General features: G+C 49.8%; 2 protein-coding genes across 5 annotated transcripts in view; one reads left to right on the top strand and one right to left on the bottom strand.

The window, feature by feature from the left end:
- LOC116843903 (TBC1 domain family member 10B-like) overlaps nucleotides 1–10,354 on the bottom strand; it is a 45,525-nt gene extending 35,171 nt beyond the window's left edge. The window contains exon 1 of the mRNA XM_032814810.1: nucleotides 10,241–10,354. The gene's annotated coding sequence lies outside the window, so the exon portion shown is untranslated. The remainder of the gene's footprint in view (nucleotides 1–10,240) is intronic.
- A 14-nt stretch (nucleotides 10,355–10,368) lies between these two features.
- LOC116843899 overlaps nucleotides 10,369–19,123 on the top strand; it is a 39,434-nt gene continuing 30,679 nt past the window's right edge. For 2 of the 4 annotated variants that reach the window (XR_004377947.1, XM_032814793.1), the window contains exon 1: nucleotides 10,369–12,146. Coding sequence is in view for 3 of the 4 variants with exons in the window: in XM_032814793.1 (XP_032670684.1) it covers nucleotides 11,963–12,146 (184 nt within the window). In the remaining variant the exon portion in view is untranslated. The remainder of the gene's footprint in view (nucleotides 12,147–19,123) is intronic. The other 2 variants (XM_032814795.1, XM_032814794.1) reach the window with 2 other exon arrangements.

The following is a 19,123-nucleotide window of genomic DNA, read 5'->3' as shown; positions in this document are numbered from 1 at the left end:
TCTCTCTCTCTCTCTCTCTCTCTCTCTCTCTCTCTCTCTCTCTCTCTCTCTCTTTCTGTTCCTTTCATCCCATCCCCGAGCTAACAATCTCACGTAGGGTCTACGGTATTCGAGTTTAGTGAACTTCCGACGGGGGTTTCCCGATAAATGTTCCACTTTCTGTTGGGTACATCCGGTATCGGATTAGAGGCGCGGTAATTGATTTTTGTTGCGAAATAACGTTCGCCGAATTAACACACGCACGTCGAGCCAGATTTATGGGATCTATGTCGGCAAAGTGGCAAAACAGCGTCCACTATGGACTTGGAGCATTTTTGCAACGCTGCAGTTCGAGAACAGGACGCGAATGTTTAGTCAATAGGAGAGAGAGAAAGAGAGAGAGAGAGAGAGAAGTTTTCCTTTTCGAAATTACTGCAAATCAAAATCGACTCGTGTGTTTCCACCTCGTTTGTCGGAATCTTTCAAGGTATTATCTTTAAAAGATCCACGGATCAGCTTCGGCTAATTCGCGATGTATCTTGTACCCAGCGTTCTGAATCACAGCCAAGAGTTTCGAGCGAGACCATTTTTCGTGACGTTTGACCCGTTTCCATCGAACGGCTGTGACGTCATCGCAGGGAATGTCAGATCAATGGTCCCCGGGGAGTTGGCGACGGACGCTCTCCTGCCCTCGCGTCCGCCCGAGCTTAGGGCTGTTCTACGCGCGGTAGGCCGCGCGATTATGCACTGCCAGCCCACGCCACCAGTTTTCGGTCGAATGGAAGTTCAGAAAGAAAGGTCGTACGAGGCCAATAACGACGTCGCGAACGTCGCGACCAGGCGAGTCTGCGCGGGCAGATTGAAGGAGACCGCGGTTCGACGCGCAAAAGAGGCCTTAAAATTTACGTCGAGATTATGCACTCTTAATATATTCCTAACGATCGTTCGGCCGCGCCGAGCACGCTATCCGCGAGATGGAAAGAAAGCGATCCGCCACCAGCGGGGATATCCCCTTACAATCGCCTTTCTCTTCCAGTCAAGCTTGTGCGTTCATTACGACGACTTAACGGCGGCAATTTGCCTGTCTGAATTTCAATCGACTGCGAGAAGATACGCGGCGTTATTGCTCGTTATCAAACATCGGTCGGGTAACCTCAGCGCGCGTATCGTCGTCTGATACGCCACGGTTCTCTCTTTCTCTCTCTCTCTCTCTCTCCCTCTCTCCTTCTCGAATGAGAACCGCTGCTACGACGTCATACAGAGTTCAATGACGTCACGGGGCGTTCGATACGAGAGCGGGATTTCGTAGTGGGGGTCGCAACACCGAGATGAGAATAAAGAAGAGCGCGCGATCCCGACGCGGCGAGGAAAGCGGGAAAGCGGGGACGAGGCGCGTCAAACTTGAAGAGAGAAACCCGGCGCGGGAAGAAGCAACTTTTCACACCGTGCTCCGAGCGTGTGCATTCTCCTAGCGTGTTATCTGGATCGTTATCGCGCGTTATCGCCGCATTCATCGCGCGAATAATACCCGCGGACGCACCTGAACGCACTCCCGCCGCCGCCGCGCACTTGCGTGCGCTCTCTTTCTCTCTTGACGAGCGCGCGCACGCGTTTGATCGCCGGTGTTTGATCAGACGGTTTGGAGCGCACGCTCGTTAATTAACGGCCCTCTCTTAATTGCGCGACGTTTCATTAGCTGCGGATAAATTACCCATTTAACGCGGCAGATCGCCGACATAACGAGCCGGCGCGTCGGAGATCGCCCGGGCCTCCTCCTTTCTCCTCCTCCTCCTCTTCCTCCTTAAGATTTCTCTCGCCGCGGTCTTGCCCGTTGTTCGCGCGGGGGATGCGAGTCGGGGGCGCCGCATTGCGCCACCCCCACTATCACACAGCCGCCCCGCGCTCATAAAAGGCACACGCTTGTAATTCTCTTACTGTGGCGAAGAACGGCTCGTTTGCGCGCTTCCTCGCGAATAATACCTCCGAACGCGGCGAAGATTCGATGCTTGCGCGAAATAACCCGAATTTATTCCATGATCCTGCTCAGGTTGATCCCAATCAGTTATCTGGTTTATATAAAGTGATGTCATTGGGTTCTGGTAAGTCAAGTAACGCAACGTGGCAATCAGAACCTTATCAATGAGAATGATGAAAATTAGGGTTCAAGAAAGCAACACCTTATGTAACCTTAGTCAGGATCATGGGAGGAATTTCTAGCCAGGAATTACTTTGGATATTTCCTTATTGTTGCGACTCACGAGCGTCATAAAATATTGCCGGGAGAAAGAGAGAAGGAGAAAGGCAGGGAGAGATAGTCGATCGCGAGGGATCTGTCACTTAATCACCCGTAAACCCTTCCCTGGCTCTCTTCTCTCCGTTACGACGGAGACTAAACGGGCTACACAGACTCTGCAAGAGAGAAAGGGAGAAAAAATCGTTCCACACGGCCGTCGTCGGTGGGCAAGATAGCGATGTTTTATTGCCTTTGTCAGATTTATAGAGAGCTACTGTTCGCGAGGCTTCGATTTCCTCTTTGTGGAAACTACCTGCGAGTAGCGGCATTCACGGGCTCAGTCGCGGACAATACGGAAATTCCCGGAGTACGTCGGCATTAATCAACCGCGGCATTATCCTGCCGGCGGAACGCGTAATCGGCGTAATTTACGCGCTCACGTGCGCGTCCAGCTGGCGCAAGGCGAAATTAGAGTAAATTGAAAGAGACGCTCGCGGGAGTGAGATATGTCTTGAAGGCTGAAGACGTAATGAGGATTTACAACTTCTTCGCGTTTCTCTTATTGGCAAAGCAATAATTAGAACGTTCATCTTAAACAATGGAATTGCTCTACTAAGGATCGGTTTTACCAACATTCCTGAACGTCAAATAAACTTTAACCTGAATTCAAGCCTTCGTCTCAATAGAATTTCAACTTAAATTAGTTTAGTCGACGTTGGCATAAGAATATATACAAGTTAAGAACGAAACATCACGCGCCCCTGTTTATTTTGGCGCATTGACGTGCATTCATAGCGCGCGTGTCCGAATTTTCGTCCCTCGAATTCACTCGTAAAGAGAAAGTAAATTTTTCTTACGAGAAATAATGCTTACGAATTGGTCTTCTTTCTGTGGACGATCGATGGATAGACGTAGAAATATTCGCGATAATACGAATGTATGAACACAATTGAGTGTAAAAACACAATTGAGGCCATGCTCAAAGGCAAGTCGCTGGCTACGTTTTCCCGTGACGGTATTTCCCTACGTCGGAGCAGTACCGCCATCGCTCAGGAGAAAGTCGAGTTTCCTGAGCGAGCGGTGCTCTTCTCTTACCAGGAAAATTTCCTCCATGCGCGGCTTACCGGGTAACTCGCGCTCGTGCATTACTCCAATGATAATAGAGCCAGAGCAGGGCTGACGGCTCAACCATCGGTATGAGAAAACATTAGCGGCATTAGACGCAGGGTGACGCACGGCGTCGTTGACGAATGATCTCGATATCATAACAGTTTCGCGAAACCCGTTTGGATATTGATCGCAACTTTCTATCGTTGTTACAGTGAAGCCGATCCCTTATCAACTGACAACACGTGATCGCTCCTCTCTCTACCGGATGATACGAATGCGAATGATCGAGTGTTAAGTCGTCGTGATAGAAAGCGTCATCCGCGACGCATGATAGCTATATTCATAACTCGGTGGACGATGACACCAATTGCCGCGCATTCTAATTAGCCGAATGATTCCGGAGGAGAACTGGCACAGATCGAAACGGTACGACGCGATTAGACGAGAGCAGCCTGGAGCCGTTTATCTCGTGACGCGTCAGATCCGGTCGGACGAAGCAACTTTCGAGCTTTATCGGGACCAGAGATGACTCTTCCTCGTTATCTTGAGGACATCGACTGACAAAAGAAATCATTTGTGCGGGGAGAGAGTGGTCCAAGCGTCGTGTGGGTTCATCATCCGGTCGAGAGGGAGAGAGGCAGCAAGAGAAAAAAAGAGAGAGAGAGAGAGAGGCTGCGCGTCTCGGTCCCGTTGAATCTTTTCCGCATAAACTAAACGAAGATTTGTGGCCAACTGATTAATGCTTCGTTAGTCATGCTTACCGAGATGTCAGAGTTCAGCGGCGCTATTGGGTTTATATCGGCGTCTTCATCTAAACGACAAATGTCACGAAATCTCCCTTGACAGCTAATATATGATCTCGCGTGCGCAACTCGGACGATCTATTATTTCGTAGAGGCGCGTCGAAACGAGCTTTCAAAACGTTTACTTTCTAACTAGTCTCGCTGGTAGCTACATTAATTATATATATTTCCTACGTGTATCGCGAATTCTTTTTTCTCGGCGTCTCTCTCTTTCTCTCTCTCTCTCTCTCACGCGTCCCAAAAATATTTTCTCCAACGATCCACATAATTAACCAAACGAGATTCGCTTTAAAAACTTTATGATTCCCATAAAACATCGCCGAGATGGTTAATCGAGCGGGTCGGGATCTTCATTTTTATTGAGCACAATATTAGCGTGACTCTCGTGATTGGAGTCTTCTTCGAAAGGAACACGTCGATCATCGGTTAAGCCGAAATTTTATAGTGACAGTAGAAATTCCGCGAATGAAATGAAGGCTCGATGTTGATTTCGTTGAGGGAAACACGGGAGGACTAGCGCGCGCTCGCTTGGCATGTCATTAAATTTTTTTATGACAATTGCGTGCCTACTCGCTGCTTTGCTATTTCGGCACGCTGCCGCGTGAGTCAGCGTGACTAGGAACATATTTACGAGAAATCGCCCTTGTCGGCGCCTCTTATCGGCAGAATTTGCCCGCTGCGCACTCTCAGTCTGCAACGATACGTTATCCCGCAGGATATTGCAAAGTCCTGCGATAAATTGGCGCGAGCTTCTAAAAGCGCGGCCGCGCTATCTGGTCGACCGTAGAGGCCGAAAACAATCTTCGCGCGAGTGCCCGGCGAATATACGCGAGCCGGCCACACTTTGTCCCACAACTTCATTCGCTCCGCGCTCGTCGTGCGTATGTTACTGAACGGACGTTCGCCCGATAACAATGCCTCGTAAAAGCGCGCGTGGCCAACCGCGACGTGCTTCGCCGCGTTCCGTCGGTCGTTCGTCGTGGAAAAAGCACGATTTTCAATCGCGTCGCCTTTTCGCGAGCCGTCGCGCACGGGATCGCGCACGCGGCGGCCGTAAAGAACCGCGAAATAAATGCGGCGCTTTCGCGGCCGGAGGAAAGTCGTAACAGCCGCTTAACGAGTGCACAGACGAGGCGCGAGCGGCCGTCTAAATTTGGATCGCGCGGCGAGACGCGGCGGGACGATAGGACGTTTATGAATTCCAGTTTTCGCGATGGAAATTTGCGAGTCGTCCTCGCGCAGTAAACTGCGCGAATTATGAAAACCGTGCCGGCTTCTTTCTCGTCGCGCTGCGAGAATCGGCGCGCCCGATCGCTGAGCACTGATAATGCCGATTAGAGAGAATGGACAAACGGATCAACGAAGAGGAGAGAATCAAAATTGATCGATGTGTACAATTTTATCTCGTGGTACTCGTCGAAACGAGCAAGAGAGGCGAGTCGACCAAGTCGCTTTGTGTGCCGTTTCGAGGCGATTTCGAAATGATTAATCAACGCGCTATAATCGACTCATAAAATTAGCGTGCCGCAACGAGTGCATATGTGTTTCCTTAAAAGTGAAAGTAAGAGTTGTGCGTGGCCTATCGCGTGCTCGTTGTACTAAGCGGCCTGTTCAAATTGGTCGATCTAGACAGCTGGGTCTTGACGCGAGTCGTCGAGATGTTTCAGGCCAAACGGATAATATTTGATCTATTCTTTCTAGCTGCACTGCAGAACTGGTGCAATAAGTTAAGAGTGAGAGAAAATATACTGATCTCGTTTCAACCTATTACAGCGGTTCAGCAGTGCAGCTGAAAAGAACAGATCAATTGACATGTTTGGGAAAATTCACAGTATTGACAATGAACATTACCGATATGATCAGAGCGATTTTTATTTACATCTATTCTATTCCTCTCAGTTTTCTATGAGAAAAACGTAGTAATATCCATTTTTCTGTATGAGTCTTAGTTTGTCCACCAGAAAACACCAAACTTAAAAGAAAACGTTTCCTTATAACCTATATTTTAAGCAATAGTTCAAACGAAAGAAATCTCGTCGAGTAAATTTCAAATACGTATATTTTCACATGTCTGTGGTTATATATCCACGGAAAAATTGATATTACAATATTTCTCTCACAAAAAACTGAAGGGAACTGGATAGGTGCGAATAAAAATCGCTCTGGTCATGTCAATCACTGCGAGCACTGGAAAAAAGCGTGCTCGTATCAGCGAAAACGGTTATTTCTGTGTTCAAAGGGAAATTTGACACTAGAACCGCTGAGTTAACGATCTATTTCTGTTAGCAAATGGTCAAAATGACAGGTTAGGAAAAAAAACGTAAACTCATGTTTAGGGGTTAACCTAGCAGACTGAATTGTTCGCCGAAAGGCAACGCAAAAAGTGGCCAAAGATTAATTTACTTCTTTGCATCTGGTACGCGACGTATAGCTTTTTGATTCGCGACGGCCGACGCTCAACGAGCAATTTTAATTAAGTGACACTGCCGTGACTAACGCCTTGTGCGCACGCACGCACATAAGCACGCACATTAAACGCGCCCGTGACTCAGGACTCGTTCCCGTGAGTTTTCAGGACTCTATCGCAAAACCACTGCGGGAGAATTTAATTACGTCTCTTCTGTCGTCGAAAAACAAGCTCCCGCTCCCCCTCTCTGTCTCTTTCTTTCTCTCTCTCTTTCTCAGTACCGAAATAACCGGCGATTTACCTAAAGTCATCGTTGCTTAATCACGCCGCCATTTCATCGACGATGCCGGTACGACGCGACTCGTAACTTTTTCAAAGCAAAGGAGGATTTTAAATCTGACGTTTTAAGAGAAAGCTCGGGGACGTTAGCGCGACCGGTCGCTAAACTTGTCGCTTTACGTCCGTGGAAACATATCGTTGCCGCGACGTTTCGATGCGCTCGGCGACGACGGCGACGGCGTCCACATGCCGCGGACGAATTTTATTTCAGGACGAAAAATCCTCCTTTTACCTTCGGGGAATCGGACCAGCGTGCCGTCCGCGCGACGTCCGTAACCAGGAATCGGATATTTTTGGAGCTTCTTCGTCGTTTCGCCCCGTCGTCTCCATCCTTCGCGCGTATACGCGACTGGCGTTCGCGACGACCGCATTTTTTCGCGGCGCGCCCTCGAGGGAGCGAGTATAAAAATATTTTTTCGCCAGGGGAAAATTATTATCCGCGCTCTCGTGCGTGGCCGAGCACGCGACGATGCGCAGTTAAGAGTCAGCGCGAGTTCGCGTGTTCGCGCGTGCGGAATACTGATACCGTGGGCCGCGAGCGATGACGTCGGAAATGTCTATATCGCATTACGCGATCACCCCATCCCGATATGGATCGGCGCGTCGTTCAATTATACCTCGTCGCGGCGCGGTCAGCCGTGCGATTTGTCTCGGTCGCCAGCCTCGTCAACGATTTCATCTCCAAACAAGACCCGGCGATCCAGAACGCAACCCTTGCGCAAGAGACGGTTTTCAACCCTTAACCTTTCCTCTATGTACGATATGATCGTCTTTCGCTTCAGAATTATGTAAATCTCATTTCTGGGATTAAATCAATGTGAAGAATAAAAAGAAGAAGAATATGTGAAGAAGAAAGCTAAAATATTGTTCCTTAAAGTTGATACTGAAAGAGAAGGAAAGAATTCTGAAAAAATTTTTGGTAGTTTTAAGTCACGTCCTTTCCGCAGGTTTTATCAGGTTCATCCTCACCGGCCTTATCGGCACTTCAAGTCGGTCAGGTTTATCTAAATGGCTTAAAAATCTAACAAAGTGCACCAATTATCCAGCAATCGGTTCTTAAAGATCTTATCTCTTCTCCTTCGTTTTAGTCATGTACGGCGTATATGATTGTATAAATATTTGCAAAGTCAATAAATATTTTGAAAAATATTTTGCTCCAACGAAGTGTCGAAAAAATATTTTGAGAGTCAATAATTTTGAGAAATATTTTGTTCCAAATGTCGAAAAATGTGCGGCTTAAAGGACTCCGGTTCTTTGGCTCAGCTGTGATACAATCGGTCTCACGATTCCACTACTTCCTGCCACCCTACTGTTGCACCTGTCCCGCGTCGTATAGCCCCACGTGAAATAGTCGTCTTTCCTTAACCTCCGGTGCCCAAGCACCGCCCGATCTTCGGGCGACCCTCGGCGATAGTCGTGAAGAAAGTCGCCAATACGTCGTCGTCGCCGTCGTCGTTATTGCAGACGCGTGAATCGCACGACGTGCGACCGTGACACTTTCCGAAGTTTATGGCGTTCGGGCCCCGGCGGGACAATGTAAAGGGCGACACCCCCCGACGTAATGCGGTCGGCAGGAATATACGGTTACTTGGTAGGGTGCTTTTGTCGCGGCGAGGAGCTCGCTCAGCGGCATGCATCGCGAGATTTGCTCGTGGAAGGAGCTCGCGCAGCAACTCTGCACAGCTTGGACTCTCCAGAGGCTCGAGATGGATTCTCGCGGGGAAAAATCCAAACGGAACACGACGAGTACGCAGCACGACAGATGCTCACGGGCAAAACGCGCCGAGTCACACGTCGGCTTTTCGTCCGGTGAGTCCTGATGCGTCTGATGTCTCGCGGGTTCCCCAGCGCGCGCGAGACGCGCGATTCTGCTTGAATGCGGCGGTCACGCGGATTTTTGCGCGCGATGCTGCATCCTTGCGCTTCGCGATTACGTTGCAGGCAGGCAGTAGCGCACCGGCAGTGATAGTAAATAGTAAGCGATCGTAGTAGTAGTAATAGTAGCGGCACTTGACGGTGAAAGTGTGTCACCGCGTTTTTAATTTGCGCTCCACCGTCATAGATCAGCGCGGTCTTGAAACCCTCGCGCGTCATACCGCGATCGAGTTCCCGCATCCTGTGCGCCGCGGCAAAAAGCCGCGGAAAAATCGGTTTCCGTATCCTTCCCGTCGTCGGTAGAAAGGCGAGCCGGTGCGGCGCATGTGCATTGCGCGGATGTGTTGCGATTATCGAGACCCGAGCAGCGAGATAGAGAAGACGGAAGTGAGTTATTGATAGGCGGCGTTGCAAAACCGAACTGTCGCGCGCTGTAAGCGTTGTGTTCCTCTCTCGATCGATTGTCCGCAGCGCACAGTATATTCGTGACGCTCTTCCGAGAATACAAATCTCGCGCGAGCTATTCGATCCACTCATCGGCACGATGTCACGCTTGTAAATACGACGTTAAGAAACGGATAAGAAACAGCAACAGCTCGTCGCGATTCCGAGCGAGCCGTGCCAACGGCGCAATAGCAGCAGATTGAATCTTATCTAAATGTGAAAAGTAAATCGTGCGATGTTATCGGCTGTACAAATAGTACTCGATTAGAACGAATGTGAGTAAACAAACGCACGTCTATCACTAAAGCCTATAGCAGGTTGTTAAATTATACAGCGAAGATAACTTCGTAATTGATACAAATATTTCGGCTAGACGGAGGATTTTGCGTAGTACAATTTGCTATTTTGTAACTGAGAAATTCCATTACTTGAGATTGACATTCTACAGTAATTGATTATCTCTTCATTTCGGTGTTTATATTTTAACATTTCAAAACGTTCTTCTTGAGGAAAGTTTTGAAATCTATAGTATGCGCAACGTAAACTATAGATTTTCAATGAAATTTTCCTTAAAAAGGGCGTTCTGGAATGCAATCTAGGAACCGAAATCCGCTGTTAAAATATCTGCTACGTTCCTTAGCGAGAGAGACTTTACTAAACAATCTATTGCTGCGCTAGAAACATAGTAAAACTGCCAAGAAATTATATGAAAAAAAAACCAATATTCTCTCGGTGTAAACTACATAAACAGGCTCTGAGATGTACAAAGTAGAAGAAAAAAGATCAGCATATAGACAATACAAATTAATATAAATATCTTAAATTAAACGCAAATACTTGTATTACAACATTAAAAATTCGCGATGACGAAAAATCTACGACCGACGGAGGTTTCGGCAGTTCCCTCCGGAAACTTGTTTCGAAGTCGGGAAATCGAGGGGCCCAAGTGGCGAAATGCGCTATAATGGTGCAAAAAAATGGTAAAAATGAGTGGCTTCACGAGGGCTGCGCGCGTAAACACGATTAAAGACCCACGAGGGTTGCACTCACCTCTCTCCCGTTGAGGTAGAGAAAGAGAAAGCCGAACGCAGATGGTGAATGGAGGGGACCGAGCAAGCGTGGAGGGCACACGATGCGCTCTCGCGTTCGCCTGCTCCGCTCGGCGATCAGTCGTTCGCCGCGCGCGCGCCAAGCTGCCACGCTATCGGCACGTCCGTAGCTCGTAGTTGCCACAGTTGGTGTCGAGCCGCGTGCGAGGTCCCACCATCGTTGGCCGAGGGATCGATCGCACCCCTTCGGAGCACGAGGCGCAGTGATAACGCTCCGCGTCCGGGGGTTGGGGGGGATTGTCGAGTATCGGAGCGGAGGACGCGCGGCAAGAGAGTGTGAGGAGCCGCAGCAGGTGATACGTGTCGTGTCCACGTGAGAGAACGCCTGTTGTGTTCGTCGCGGGACAACTACGATTCCCGTGGATCGATCTCATCAGCGAGTGACGTTCGCCGGATGCGACAAGGGAGGCGTGTGTACGTCGATAAAAGTTCCCCGACTGACTCGGCTATCAGCGCGCGTCGTTGATTTGATTTCGGAGTAATCAGTCTTCTCCATTACTCGCGCACCGGAGGATCCGCGGCACAGCGATACGACGACGTTTGTCAACACACAGAGCGTAGCGAGGTCGCGCTCTCTCTCTTTCTCTCTCGTGAGTTTCGAGATATCGAAGACGGCGATCGATAGTAGTGCCGAAAGTCGCCGCGGTCGTCGCTGTCGTCGCGCGGGAAACGTCGCTCCGTGAGGCGAACGTCACGCTCTGTCCGCTCGAGAGTCGTGATCGAGGACGCCGGTTGGTTCGTTGGTCGGCAAACTTATCTTTGTGTCGTGATAAACTTGTCAATTACGAAGCGGCGCATCGTCGGGGTGATATCACGGAATCAGGAGCGCGCGTGCCAACAATCGCAGCGAAAGCGCTCGAGGCGAATCGGCGCGTCTCGGCGGTCGTGACAGGTGATACGATTATCGCACAAATGATTGAGACCATTTAAATCGCTCTTGAAACCGCGATATCGACCGACGCACCTTTCTTCGATCACACGTTCTTCTTTCCTCCTTCTCCCTCGAGAACAGAGTCGGAAGCTACGGCGAGCAGAACAACGCGGAACAGGATGACAGGTCGAAGCGGACGAGCCTTCGTTGTCGCCGTGGACGATCCGGTCGTGCGGAAACACAGGGATCAACGCGGGGCGTGAGATTTTCCGCTGGGAATTCGATATCGGTGTCGTCAGCTGGTCCAAGACTGATCGACTCGCGGACACACCACGACGAGTCACACCGAGCCTCGTCTCCCGGCGATAATAGCTCGGCGAGAGCCGCGTCCTTCTCGACGCGTCGAGCGCGGGGTCACGCGTTCGATCGAATTGAAAAATAGCAGGCGACGATCAACAAGGAGGACAAGTGAGCGCGAGGCGGACGATAACGAGGCGAGGCGGCACGCAGAAGGAGCGTCGTCGTCAGTGGAAAGGAGGTCCCGGTCGGCGCCTTCTTCGTCTCTCCTCTGCCTCTTCTCGCGACGAACCCGGCGAACGAAACTACTATACGATCGCGACAGCTGCCGCGATCGAGATTCCGCGCGAGTTTCGGTCTTCCGTTCCTCCGCGACGGGACGACGGCGAGAAGGTGGCCCAGGACGGCAGAGTGCAGTGTCGTTTTGGGTGACTCGGGTGTACCGGCGGAGGAATAGAGGATTGTCCTGCGGAGGAGGCCACAGCCGAGCGGGGAATGCGCGAGAGCGACCGGTATGACGAGCGACGCAAATTGATGCTTCGAGAGCGAGAGGAAGCGCTCGGGAAAGAAGCCAGGATGATGATGGCGCCGCAGATCGTGGGTGTCCTGCTGAAGAAACCCGGACAGCAGACGCACCCACGATTACCGCCCTTGGACCCGCAGGAGACCAAGATTAAAGGTGAGTCCCGGAATTTTCTTTCTTACCGTAAGACAGGGAACTTTGGCGATCCACACTGCGGATGCACACTTAGCACTGAGCGTGTCCTACTGATCCTCTAAAATTGAAAGGAGGAAAAGAAAATAACAAAAGAAAGTAACGAGAAGCTTTGCGGAAGGTAAACAGAATCGGACGGCAGCGTTTATCGCTGAATGTGCGTCCGAAACTCTGCCGCAAACGCTAGTCAAGCGCGTTAGAAAAAGGAAACAAATAAATAAAAGAAAGGATTATCGCTACTACTTCGGCGGAACCGAAGTCATTATACGATGCTGATAACGTATCAAACAGATTAATTGCCATTGTAATTGAACGAAGAAATAGACTTCTAGTAGACGCAGAACGATCGCGAATCTCGCTATTGATTTGGGACACGCAGTTCAGCCTTCGCGACAGATACACGAATCGGAGATATCGCGTCCTTCTCTCTCGCGACAGGGTCACGTACAGGGGTCGCGTGCCTGCGGCGATCGAATTGAAAAAATGCCAGACGACCATCGACGTGCGGAGCGACTGAATTCGGCCGAACGACGCGGAACGATTGCGGAGTAAATGGAGAAAAGACGCGTGGTCTTCGCTCGATTATGCAAAAAAAAGAAAAGGCAAAAAAATTCGCATCAATAATCGCGATGGCCTTTCTCCACTTGATGAAAAAAAAAACATTTAAAAAAATTACATCTCTCTCTCCGGCGCGTTGAAAACGGTGAAACTCACCGCCGCCGCCGACCTAATCTCCATCTGGGTAATTAGCGTGACCAAATTTCCAATTCGGCGATTAATCAATTTCGTTCGCGGGCGAAGACACACGTCTCTCAATGAGTCATCATTCTCTCGTCGTAACGGAGCGCGCAATTCCGTCGTGTTCCATCTGCGAGTATCTGAACAAACGATCGTTCCCTTCCGGGCCTCCCCTCGCAGGTACCCCGAGCGGAAGGTTACCGGACCATACCGGAGGAAGAAGTTATTTTCATTGTGACAGGCCCTGCGGGTTACATCTTGTAAACAGGCGGTCGGGAGACGTAAACTCGCCGTTCACCGAGTCGGGTCTGCCGTCCCGAATGGCGTTACGCTATCGGAGAGTATTATGATTCATTGGAGCGTGTTGTTACAACAACGAGGCGCCTTATCGGCCGCTGCAATGAGCGACCTGAACTAGCACATTCCCTGAAATCACGGGACTTTCGCTCTAGCCTACCAACACCAGTCGATCGATCTCTGCTATTTCTTTCTCTCTCCCTCCCTCCCCCTCTCTCTCTCTTCGCTCCGTCTCCGCAGGAATGCGCGCCTGCTTTTTCATTGATTAATGGCTAAACGAAGCGTAGCGCGACTTTAACACGAAATTAATGCACGGGTAAACCACGTCTAAAAGTACCTGAAAATAGCGTGCGTTTGTGCCCGCCGAGTCGTCACGTGAGAATCTTCTAACTAAGGCGACGACGGCGTAAGTCGCGAACGCGGCAATTGGAGATTAAGTGGCTCTCCGTAGCGCCAACTTGTTTACTCTATTACACCGATCAGCCATGCAGACGCCTCATGGCTCCGTTAACAATTATGTTAATGGGAGCGGCGGCGTGTTGTAAGACGATAACAGCGCGGAGTTAGTGCGAGAGCGAGAGTTTGATTAAAAAGGACCAAAGAGACCAAAAGCGCGAGGAGAAAATAAAAAAAAAAAAAACGAGCGCGAATACGCTCGTGCGCGCGCTTTCTCTGTTAAATTTATTAGATACATATTCAGACCCGCGATAGGAGAGGTGGCGATATCTTTCGCCAGCATGTGCAGAGTTCACGTCTGAATACGTAACTGCGAGATTACGGCGGGATCAGCTGGAATCGCTTGAGCTTTCGCGCGTGCGATTAAAGTTCCAAGGCGACGCAAACGACGTCGTGTTTCGTCCCTTCGAAACTCCCATGAAGGAAAACTCGCGAGGAATGAAGAGGATCCAAATGCGCGGAAAAAAGATCTCGGTTCGTGCAGCTGAGTAAGGATCAGTTGACAATTCTATAAGAAACATATTTGTCTGAGGCTCGTATTAATGGCAATCACCTGAAACTTGCGTTTTTCTCATATGAAAAATTCAAATTTTCATTCAGAATTAGATCCAAGTTTCTCAGTTGAATTACGAATTATATATGTGACATTTGTATCTGCAATCACGATTCAACTGAAAAGCTCTCATCTAACTTTCGAACTCGAATCTGAGCATCTCACCTACGACGAGTTTCAAGTAATAACTATTGAGATGGGCCGAATGATCAGCTGTATTAAAACTTGATTGTAATAATGGAGAATAACTGACTGCGCAGAAACTTCCTGCAGGAATCCTTCTGTTCCTACAACCAATCTTTCCAATAGGTTCTTCTTCCAGTCAGCAGAAAATTCACATTGTACTAACGGAATTATTTTTTCCGTGTATGTGACTGAGACGTACACACACACATATATATTTACATTTCCTTATTCGTATCTCTTTGCAATAATATTTGATACGTACTGAATGACTGCGGATTGACTCAAAACAGCACTTGCCTTCCTCTACTGCGAATCGCAAATTTCCAACGTCAGACGAAGAAACGGCACATCGTGCGTGCGAGCGTTTCGCTGAAAGGCCTTTTAGAAGCCCATGTCTCGTTCATACGCAATTGACAATTCGTGCTCCGTAATCCGGTATCTGGGCTACCGTGGTAACGGGATACTTTTACGTGGCCATCCACTCCGGGCAACGTGAAAACTGACTCTCTAGCGAAGCGTGCGGCCGTGGAAAACGTGTTTCTGGATACCGCCGAATACGCGCGGAATCGCGGCAGCTGAAAATTGAGATCGCACCGCAATTAGCGGGAGTCGGGTCCCGACGTCGGGTCGAACGTTAAGTGACCTCGATTGTAGCGGCGCAACGTAATTCGAGGTCTCACCGTGCGTTATGTGCCGTACAAGTCGCTTTTTGATGGTAGAACGTGCGTCGGGAGCGGCGCGTTCCGCAGCGCCGAAACCGGCGATGACGTTTCGCGCGCGGAAGTGCCGCGAAAATAGATCATTGTTCGGCGCCAAAATGGACAGCGGAGCTTCTTCGAATCAGTATTCTGCGTGTGTGCGCGTGTGTTTGCTTATCCAATCCCACGAATCCATCTAAAATAGACCCGCTGTTTCATCTCGCGAATTACTCCACCGCGGCTCTGAAAACGCCCGCGCCCGCGTCCTGATAAAGAAATCCGTATCGTCCGCCGCGGAGACGCGCAATTGATACGGCCGGTTAATTTTTAAATACCCACCTACCTACCTAAATTCCTACGTTTACGGTGGGTCAGGAAACAGTAAAAAGAAAGCGGCCGCGCCGCTTTTCACGGCTGCTTTCTGTAACGAATCCCCCTCCTACCCTATACTTCCGCCCCGCGAGAACTCGACCATCGTCGGCGTGTACAACCCTTTCTCTTCTAACGGGAACATTATTAAACTTGCCGGATTTTCCGTTCCATTGCACATTCGACGAGCGCTTACGACATCGGCGCACGCCAATCCCGCTATTGCGAAACCCCTGCCGTATAACGAGCCTTGCTCCCTCTCGCCCTCCCCCTCCCCCTCCCCATCTAGCTCGATATCGGCTTTATATTATAATTTCGACTGCAATTGCATTCACCCGTTAATTATCTCCCAGCACGAAACGGTCCGAGAAATACCGCGTTCTTACGGAAAGAAACCTTGTATAAGCTTTAATTACTTTCAGCGGAATACATTCGGATAATTCTCGCACGACTTGGAAATGATTTATTGTGCAGAGAGAACCGAGCTAATAAAACTCTCTCGCGTCTTAACATCTTCCTCTCGCCCTCTTCGTTTCTGTTTCTTTTTTCTCTCTCTCTCTCTTTCTTTCTCTTTCTCTCTCTCTCTCTCTCTCTCTCTCTCTCTCTCTCTCTCTCTCTCCCCGACTTGTTTCGCAATTTTCGCGAAATAAGAGTCGAGTCTCTGGGACATAAAAGAGCTCTTTGTGGCACGAAGGGGCACTGCGGTCATGTAAATAGCCAATGGGGCCCTTTAAAAATCCACGAGACGCACGCAAGACTGTCGACGAACGGCGACGCACGTCTTGCGCTTCTCATCCTTTGCGCGTGCAGCCGGGAAACTGGATTTCAAGGTGTTGCTGTCGCGGTGAGTCTCTCCTCAGAGATTCGTCGTTTTCGAGTCGAGGCGAATTCGAGGATCTTCATCAGAGGAACGAATCTGTATCTGTACGTTTTGATTCGTCGCTCACGAGTTTCTTCTACGCAACGAGTGTGTCTCTTTCTTTCCTTTCCTCTTTCTCTCTCTCTTTTCTCCTCCGGAGTCCGGACGACTTAAATTAGGGTCACAGTGCCGAATTAAGCACGGTCCACAAGTGCCATTCACGAGGAACTCGCCGCGACCAGGGATTAAGATATACACATGTAGATAAAGTCGGACCCCATCCGTACGAGTTTCTGCGATTCTCTAGGAATCCTTTTGATACTTGAGAATCCTCCTGAGAAATCCCGGTTGGCATTACACGTTTCGCGGAGTAATCCCCTAAGTATCGCTATTCAGGGGACGAAATTGAGCTTGCGCGTCCCAATGCGTGCGGGTCTTGCGGTTAAGAAGGCTCAATTGAGCTAAGGGAGGATTATTTCTGCGCACGGCCGATCGGAAGAAAGAGAGAGCCTGCGCCGCGCGTCTAAACAAATTGCAGCGCAACGGCGACGGCGGCCGCTCGTCGCACGAGCGCGAATAATAAATCGCGACGCGCGCGCGCACGTATACCGGGTGTCCCGCACGGGCGAATCGAGCGCGAGAAGCGACGCGACAGCCAAGGGGATCGTGACTTAGCTTAGGCCCGTCGATCCACTCGAATCTCGGCCACGGAAGACACGCTGCCTTTCACTAAATGCTCGCTCTTCGTCTCCTACGTGTATTCGGCATCCGCGCGACCGACACTCGTGCCATTTACGAGCCACGGGTATAAATCGCACCGTCGATCGGACGCGAAAATGCGCTCCGTGTGCAGTGGACGACAACGATGCTCTCTCGCAAAAGTGAGATCGCCTCTCGAAATTAATGCACAAGGTTAAGACCCGTCTATATAAGAGCAAACGTGCAAAAAGCAATTCAATGATACGTGACATTCATCCCATCTATGGTTGACACATTATGTTGCGTATGTATTTGTAAATTGCACTTTGCGACTTATATATATGGACCTTAAAACGCCCAATTATTGGCACCCCCTTAATCATCGACATTCTAGAAAAAAGTAGGTTTCTTTTGCAACCAGCATTGCAGTTAAGTTTCTTGCCTGCACTCAATGATTCTTAAAGAGATCTTCGCGACTAAATCTGTAAATAGATGCCCGTTGGTCGTAAGGAAATTCATGTTAGTATCAGCCTCCTAGTATCAACGACTAAGAGGTATGCCAGTAATTGGGTACTTTACCCTATTTGTTCATTCTGAACGTTCCTGTGCGTCCGTTACGCACGCTCCAACAACGCAACGCACGCCCAGTATCTCGTTCCGCCGTACTCCTTATCACGTCTGTGGGCGATAACACATCCGGAGTTATAATGCGATATTCGTTACGAGGCTCCGATCGTCGGGCGTTATTCGGCAGTTATAGGCGCGCGTGTGTGTATGAGAAATTAACAATATCACGTTGCTCGCGGCGAGAAATGATAGACATTTTGCACAGGTCACGTTGCTGGTCGTCGCAATTATGCGTTAGAGCGCTGTAATAATAACACCGGTCGTCCATGAACGCTACTAGCTGCATCTTATCGGCAGGTTGTTGATAATCGGCGTTTTAAAAGTCTAGTCGTCCGACAAATCCAGGCTGCTTCCTACGTTCACGGCGACGACGTGACGCTACACGACGCTTCGGGCGTAAAATGCGCCGCAAAAGCCGGATTTCTACGACGGTAGTATCGCGGACCTCGAACCAGGTTCTGGTCGCCCGATTCGCAACCAGTCCGGGTCGCCGGAGAAAAGCGGTCGTGAAAATGTTTTACGGGGACTCGCGTGTCTCCGCGCGCGACAGAACCTGTGCATTTTCTCACGACTCGCGATATTCTGAGCAGATTTCTTTTCCTTTTGCACGCTATCTCGCGTTTCTCACCGGAAAACAATCCATGAGTCTCATTGACAACGTTATCGCGGTTGATTTTCGGACGATCCGAAGACTCTTGGCTACTCGCGAGATCGTCTTTGGGCTCAAAGTGTCGCAGTGTGTCGACGGTCTCGCCTCGGGCCGAGTGCGACGACATCGAGAGAGCGCTTTTTCTGGGCGCACGTGTCTCATCGTCGGTTTCTCGCACACAAATTAATTAGTGGCGGTTGACGAGGGGGAATGCTGGTCGCTCAAGTGGGTGTAATTAGATGCCCTCGGCTATGTCGCATCGCGTGGAGAGCGATAGAAGAAAGTGTCACGTCACCAGCAGCAACGACGCGGAGAGAAAAACTGTCTCGACTGTCTCGCGCGATGAAACGAGCCAGAAGAGAAGGCAAGACTCGCAGCAATAATTGTCCGATTTTCAACGTCATCGGACCGATTCGATCGCGCGCGCTTTGAGCTTTGCTGCGCAGACTGTACGTCATCTAGATTGGGTCAAGCGTGCAGATGAGGCATATCTCGCGTATCCCGGCGTTGCTTCAATAATGACTAAATAGAGGAGCGATAAAGGGGATGGAACGGAGGAATGATTTAATAGGATATGTTGTTCGGATCCATCGGTCGGAATAATCTCCCCATCTCCGTCTCGAACAGCTGATGGGAATAATGTCCGCGTCGGACAGGAAATGGAACTCCCCCTGCCCCCATGTCAGATATAGGAACGATTCGTGTTCTTTTATACTGCTCCACGCGGCCGAGCGACGGTGACGATGAACGCAGGCGAGAATAAGAGAGAGAGAGAGAGAGAGAGAGAGAGAGAGAGAGAGAGAGAGAGAG

Source organism: Odontomachus brunneus, unplaced genomic scaffold, assembly GCF_010583005.1.
Source record: "Odontomachus brunneus isolate Ranch 3 - 2012 unplaced genomic scaffold, Obru_v1 Obru_scaffold_036, whole genome shotgun sequence".
NCBI lineage: Eukaryota > Metazoa > Arthropoda > Insecta > Hymenoptera > Formicidae > Odontomachus > Odontomachus brunneus.
The sequence above is the reverse complement of the archived record's forward strand: the minus strand, read 5'-3'. Positions and strand labels throughout refer to the sequence as shown.